At 51.6% G+C, this 7,199-nt stretch overlaps 1 protein-coding gene and 1 long non-coding RNA gene across 3 annotated transcripts in view; one reads left to right on the top strand and one right to left on the bottom strand.

Annotated features, from left to right (window-relative positions):
- Positions 1 to 426, bottom strand: part of Ssbp2 (single stranded DNA binding protein 2) — a 256,100-nt gene extending 255,674 nt beyond the window's left edge. For both annotated transcript variants that reach the window (XM_010642855.3, XM_010642858.3), the window contains exon 1: positions 234 to 426. In XM_010642855.3, coding sequence (XP_010641157.1) covers positions 234 to 400 — 167 coding nt within the window. In that variant the 5' untranslated portion in view covers positions 401 to 426. The remainder of the gene's footprint in view (positions 1 to 233) is intronic.
- LOC117287368 lies at positions 315 to 6,494 on the top strand. The gene is made up of 3 exons (XR_004518695.1): positions 315 to 410; positions 1,742 to 1,949; positions 5,961 to 6,494. It is a non-coding gene; the product is annotated as an uncharacterized LOC117287368 (long non-coding RNA).
- The last annotated feature ends 705 nt before the right edge of the window (positions 6,495 to 7,199 follow it).

Below are 7,199 nucleotides of genomic sequence, written 5' to 3'. Positions count from 1 at the left end.
GAGGAACTGCTCCTGCTCCCTTCCCTGGAGAGCACCCTGCCTCGGCCTCCCGGGGAGGCCCCATGACCCACTCCTGTCCCGAAGTGGCCCCCACCCTGACCCCTCCACCCCCCTGCTCAGGAAAGGGCCTCACCCCACCCGGCCTGGTTAGACATAGTCCTGGGGTGGCAGTGCCAGCTCATCCTGACCCCTGCCCTGGCCAGAGTTTGGGGACATCTGTGCCCCCACCCTACCCCAAGAGACAGGACAGACTCTGCCAGAGCCCAGAGGATGCCGGGAAGATTTCTGGATCCAAATCCCTAGGCCCCATGCGGTAATGGCACGAGTTTCTGCAAGGCACAGCCGGGTTCCGGGTAGATCTCAGCTCGGCACCCTTCCTGGAGGCCCAGGGACGGGCCATGGACAGCAAGGTCAGACCGGGCTGGAGAGCAGGCAGGAGCTCCCGCGGGAGGGAGGGCTGAGGTGGACTGGAAAGGTTGGTGGAGGAGGAGGAGCAACCAGGAGAGGCCTCAGGGAGGTGGAAGGAGCACAGGCGGTGTGGCCACCTGGCAGGGGGTCAGCAGGAGGTTGAGGAGGGCAGCTAGGAGAAGGAGAGGTAGACGCAGAGAGAAAAGGCTGAGGAAGCAGACTTATACCAGTGTCCAGGAAAACGGAGAGGGGAGGGAAGCAAGGGGCAGAAAAAGAAAGGAAAAACAGGAGTAAATGGAGAAGCCGGGGATGTAAGAGAACAAGATTAATGGAGAACAGACATTATGATGAAAGATACAAGAAAAATAAGCAGGGCGTGGTGGCGCAGGTCTGTGATCCCAGTACTCCAGAGGCTGAGGCAGGAGGATCGCTATGAGTTTGAGGCCAGCCTGGGATCCATAGGGAGACCCTGTCTCAAAACAAACAAAGGTGTAAGAAAAATAAAACGTGTTTATTGAAAGGACAAAAATTCAGCCCATAAAAGGAGAATAACATGAGAAAAATGACATTGGCTTAAGTATATTAATTTCTGCAGAAGCAGCCTCCACTGTGGCCTCCCTAACCCACCAGGGCCGGGTCAGGTGGGACGCCACCTTGTGGGTGGGTGGGGAGGGAGGACCCCCGCTCCCTGCTGGAGTGGGTATAAGGCTGCCCCTTCCCAGCTATCTGCTCTCATTGGCGCAGCCCAGCGGGCCCATTACCCACAGCGCTCAACACACACGCTGTGCAGGGGACCATCAAGGACAGGGACCATCAAGGACAGGTCCCAGGCAGCAGCCAGCCCCCCCACACACCTGGAAAGGCAGAGACCCATCTCTACACCAAACTCTGTTAAAGAACAAGACCGTTACCGCCCTCGAGCTGCTGTTGAGACTCTCTGCTCTGTGGTTGGCAGCAGCGGGTTCTGAGCGTTACTTAGGATTTGCTCTACTTGTTTGTAGACAGAATCAGACACCTTGGGGAAGAACCCAGCCCTTGTCTGTTTTGTAGCCCATGTAACCACATCTGCTTTCCTTGGCACCCCACCACTTTTTTGTAGACAAAGTCTCACTGTGTAGCTCCAGCTGGCCTCAAACTCACTATGTGGCTTAGGTGGGCCTTGAATTTGGGAGGATGCTCCTGCCTCAGCCTCCTGAGTGCTGTGAATGAAGGCATGCACCACCGTGCCCAATGTGAGAGCTTAGAGCAGGAATTTCAGGCTGTGAAGGCAAATGACCCTCCTCCCATAAAGCACGTAATGTCTCAACAATGACTTTTTTTCTTTTTTTGGTAGTGGGGATCGAACTCGGGACCTTGTGCTTTTGAGGCAGGTGGCGGAACCACTGAGCTAAATCCCAGCCCTTGAAATGACTTTTTACTCCTCAGCCAACTAACTTGTTAATGGGATGAAGACATGGGACCGTATGTGTTCTCATAGCACAAGACCACAAACAGCCATGGCTCCATCTGCTACTTCCTAAGAGAAAGGAAAACAGAAAAAGGTAGCAGAAAAATCTGTCTACTGCTGTAATTTATCCGTTAGATTTCTTTTCACCCAGATTTGTTACATGAAAAAGTCCAATGGGTAGTGGCATATTGTTTGATATTTAAAAAAATAAATACATTCTAGTTCTGCACACTGGGGTAGAGAATTCAGAACAATTTGCTTTTAGGATCTGGAAGGAATGAAACACTGAAAGGACTTAGTTCAGAACTTGCCAAGTCACTGGCAGAGTTACCTTTACAAGAATGTGATGCTCCAACAAAACACAGGGCACAGGTGTGACTTTCCCCAGTACGGTTACCACAGCATAAAGCTTGTCACCCAATCAGCGGTCATCAGCACAGCTCCCGCCATGCGCTTCTGTTCCTTCTCCCTCCTGATGTTTACACGTGTAAATAAGGTGATTCTTTGCCCTTGCTCAAATTATTTTGAGTACAAAGAGTGTTTCTTTGCTCAGCAACTGTACCTCTTGGGGCCAATATTGTAATTAACGAGATTTGAAACACACATTCGGAGCCAGACCTGGGTTCCCAGGCACAGAATTGAAGACGTGTTGTTTTGCCAGTGTTTTTCTTCTTGAAAGAAGAAAGAGGAAGAGCCTCAAAATGTAAAGCTTCCTACAGGAGAGATGCCTGGCGTTTGTGAGGGGTCTTCTTTTGACCCTGTAGGTGGTGAATGTGGGGACTGGGTCTCGGCTGCGGGGACCCAGAGTGGCTGAGCCCCCAGAATGAGACTCACCCTTGAGGTCCATCTTTCTAACTGCATTCTCTCCTGTAGAGCATCACAGTCCTCGGGTGCTGGTGCCCCATCCCTGCACACACCCCGTTTTCTCTAGCCACACAGACACAATTCTTTTTTTCCAGAATCGGGAACTTACAGAAGCCTTTGTCATTTTAAAGCACACAGCTCATGGTCCTACTCGCACCAAACTCCAGACTGATTACTCCTTCCACTCAAATTTGTCTCTGAAACACTGAGGTTAACGTCCACTTCTTCATGGAGCTTGGAACACCAGGGACCCCGTCACGGATTTAATCATTTGCATTACGTAGGAAATAGCATGTTACCTTTAGAAAGCCAACCATTTAGAATGCAAAATATTTATTTAGAAAAATGCAAATAAACTATTTCAACATTAAAATTAATATCTTTGGGGGGGTAAATTTTCCAAAGATGAAAAAAAGTCTTATTAATTCATAAAACTAATCAGTTTTATTTTGAGATAGAGTTTCACTTGAACTCACTGTGCAGTCCAGGTTGGCCTCGAGCTCATGGCGATCCTACTGCCTCAGCCTCCCACAGGCTGGCACCCAGTGCCAGGGCCAGGGCCATCACAGTGCAAGGCACCGCCTCTGTAACTAGAATCCTGTACGACGCAGTAGCTTACACCAGGACAGGGAGCAGGAGGAGACCGACAGGAACCAAGTAGCCACTGTCACTGGTGTAACCTCAGTTAATCGGAGGCGATGGCTGTTCCCTGGATATTTCAAGTTCTGAACTCTTGTATGCATAAACACGGATGCTGTGAAGAAACAGGGCAGAGCCCTCCTGCCTCTGCTGCTTTAGCACCATCAAGAACTGCAGTTTGCTGGAAAAAAAGGAAACAATCCTGACACACAGAACTGCACACAAGCTGAAGATAAAGTCCGGGCTACCACATGTAGCGGTTTTACACACTTTCGCACATTTTGCAAAACAAATTCCAAGTGTTGTGGTGCTCGATAGCTCGAGTTTTGTCACTGACTGGTAAGAGTTAGGTAATAAGTGTGCCAAAGAGCATTTTTTTCCCTGTCTTTTTCTCAGACAGCCTCTCACTGTGTAGCTCAAGTTGACCAACTTGCAGTGATCCTCCTGCCTCAGCCTCCTAAATGCTGGGATCATAGGTGCATGCCAGTACGCCCAGCTCTGAAGAGCATTCTTGCTGGAGCAGTTCTGCTATGCATGTTAGTGCATTCCTAGAGGCTCACAAATTAGTGTTTCCCCTAGGTGGGTTCTGCCTGTACCATGTCTTTGTGGTGACAAAAGCCCCCATCTCAAGAGGGGGACTAGATGACCTTCCAGGAAGGTGACTGCCTGGTGTTGGAAATGGAAACAGGGCAGGTACCCACTATGCTTGCTCTTTGTAATCTTCCAGCACAACAGGGGCAGGAAAGGAAGGCGGCGAATTATACCATGACCACATTCTGCTGCCTTGGTACAGGGTCAGCACTTGGGGCTGAAACACTGGCAGGGACGCGCCTCGCCAGTCACAGGGTAGCAGGGGGGACCATGGTCACCGGCACGTGCCAAACATGCAGAGAGAGGGAGCTGAGATGCCTGCACCAGGCGCTCAGAAAGTCTTCGACACCCATGAGGCTCTGTGCTGCATCTCCCCTCGAGGCACCAGGAGCACAGGCTGAGGGTTCATACCCACCTGTGGCCCCAGGCTGCGTCCTGGGTGACATCGCTTCCTCCTCAGATGCACAAAGGCGTTATCTCCTGTCCTTTGTCTTCTGGGTTCCTGAGCCCTTTTCCCTTGGACCTACGTTCTTGCGGGAGAAGGGGTCCAGGCCACAAGAAGCATTGGCAGCAGGGAGGCAAGAACATGTCGGCTGCCCCAGCTTCTGATACCCAGGCTGTCGGTGGCTGGGGAGTCAGGAGCCCGGGGAAGAAAGCTAAGAAGGGCAAAATTTCCATCTGTCCACCCTGTGCTCACCTCCTCCCTCACTGTGGTGGCGCCGACTCTTGTGGACGTTTTGGTTCCTTCAGGAGAAGCTCAGGCACTGTCTAGAGGCCTGGGTGCTGTGCAGGTTTCCTCTCGGCGTTCAGGATTCTGGTCACTGTTCTGGCCTCTGGAACATTCTTCTCTGGTGCCCTGTTTGATTCTGAAGTGCCCATTTTAGAAGTTTCTGGAAGACTCCGTCCACTGTCTGGATTCGGACAGGAGGCAGACAGGTGATGTCTGAGGTGATGAGGAGGCAGTGGGAGAGGCGGACATGGGGTCAAGGAAGAATCTCCCAGATGCGAAGCCATGTCCTTACCCCATCCCTGTCCTAGTCTCCCTGCTCTGGCTTTGGCTCACGTGTCTTTTGGAAAGATGCCACTTCTGTTTATAGTGTGGCTTTTCTCTTTATTTTAAAGAAGCCGTGTTCCCATGTGGCCCAGGAAACATACCATGCAGGCACCGTGAGTCCGACAGATTTGCTACAGACCTAAGGCTCGTTGAAGGGCCAGAGGGGACAGGGCCAGGGCCAGGATGGGGCTGTGCTGCCTCCCCTTCCAGTCCCGCGCTGCCTTAGGTTGGCTGCACAACTGCCCGCCTTCCCTTTCTTTCCTGTCTCTGTTCTTTCCTCCTCTGCCTTCCCTTTTTCACCGTTCACCTTGATCCTTGTTAAAAGGACACACGAGAAAGCCGATAGGGAAGTTCAGTGGTGACCTGTTGTGTTGGGAAATATGCAAGACCCCTATTTTAGGAAGACAAAAACAGCCGCCTGCTGGCAGGGTCCTGTGGTTCAAGCCCCGGGGATTCTGCTGTCTCAGTCCACACCACAGGCACCCGAATCCACCAGAGCCCTGCAACCCACAGCTTCTGTGCTCCTGACCAGACTTTCAGCGAGGTGTACGTTTTCAGTTTTCTTCTGGTTCCCACACTAGCGAGTGACAGGACTGTCATTCCCCCCGGGTCTCCCAGCCTCATAGTGGCACGGGGCACATGGTGGCGCAGTCCCGGCAACACCACGGCTTCATGCACTGGGGAAGCAGCTTCCCAGCTTCCGCTGGGCACAGGCAGAGCCTGGCGGCTGTGACTTAGTCTGGTTACAAGGCTGTGGATTCCACACTTATAGTGTTTAAAAAAAAAAAAAAAGCGTTTTGAAAGTAGCCCAGACTGGTTCCCTTAACCTCAGTCAGCAGACTGCAACGCCCTTTGGGGTTTTTTGTTGTTTTCTTTTGTTTCTCTGGGTGGTTTTCCTCCCCTGTGGATTCTGCAGTCCTCCGGGCAAAGACCTTCCTCCTTCTCTTGTTTTTCTAGCCCCACTTCCTCCGCCTATTGTCGTGGCTGTCCCTCTCCTCCCCTCGTTTCCTGTTGCCTGTCAGTTCTTCGGGGACGTCCAGCGCTCTGCCTGGCTCCAGCCTCGCTGTGATCTCTGGGGACAACCCTCCCTGTGCCAACGCTCCGGATCGGCCTTAGGGTCCCCAGCTCGCCTTTGTTGGTTTCACCCCAGAAGGAGCCCCAGGGGTGTCTGGTTCCGGAAATGCCATCCTCGACTTCCCTTGCTCAGCATGGTAGAAATAAATTTGTAATATTCTGTTAGTGAAGGGTTAATGTGCCCTGTCTGCAGAACAAACATCAGAGCTTGGCGTCCTCATCTACGGGGCAGCAAGAGACCGTTACTGCGTGGCAGCCTTGGATCCCATTGACATCAAGACGGATTTATTAAATTAATAAATAGTGGAAGGTTTTCAGCCTCTCATTTCCAGCCCTTCCCACCCACGAGGTGATCTTCTGCAACCTTCCACCCGTCGCCTTGACTTTTTATTATCTGTGACCTTTCTTTCTTTTTGGGTGTGTGATTTGTCAGTTTATATTGAATTAATTTTTAAAAACTCGCTTTTTAGATAGAACATCGAAATTGGCTATTAAACACAAAGTTAACAAAAAGGAGAAGCCTCCAGTCGTTAATTGTTTAAGTATTTCACTGGCGTCCATTGGAAGAGGAATTATTTCAGAGGTGCTTTTCAAAGTCCCGGATGTGGCTGATCCTGCTGATCCCTGATCCCGCTGCCTCTTTTTCCAACTTACAACCTCAGGGCCTTTGCCCTGGTGGTTTCCTCTGCCTGGAATTCTCTTCCTTGGCTCTGCCTAGGCTGCCTTTTTTTCATTATTCACGTCTTCTGGGGTACCCCTTCCACAGAGTTGGGGGGGTCCTTCCTGAGGTGCTAACGGAGCAGCACCCAGGCATTCCTCTCCTGTGCTGTTTTATTTTCTTCACCTTCACACATCCATCCCTCTGTGGTCGGTTTAGGGGCTGAGTCACCCATTTCCTTGCAGGTCCCGAGCAGGCAGCCCTCCCTCAACTCAAGGCCTGGAGCATTCCTGGTGCACAGCGGCATTCAATAAACAGACACCGGTGGGTGAGGAGCAGAGAGCTGGCAGTGGCCCTCAGGAGCAGCCCCAGCCTAGCTCTCTCAGTTGTTTGCAACACAATCTTTGCAGCTCTCTCCCCTGCCCCACAGCCTGGGGCTCTTTCCATTCTTGGACACAGCGGGT

The sequence above is a fragment of the Fukomys damarensis genome, unplaced genomic scaffold (genome assembly GCF_012274545.1).
Source record: "Fukomys damarensis isolate Sample0158 unplaced genomic scaffold, DMR_v1.0_HiC HiC_scaffold_3, whole genome shotgun sequence".
In the NCBI taxonomy this organism is placed as follows: Eukaryota; Metazoa; Chordata; class Mammalia; order Rodentia; family Bathyergidae; genus Fukomys; species Fukomys damarensis.
The sequence above is the reverse complement of the archived record's forward strand: the minus strand, read 5'-3'. Positions and strand labels throughout refer to the sequence as shown.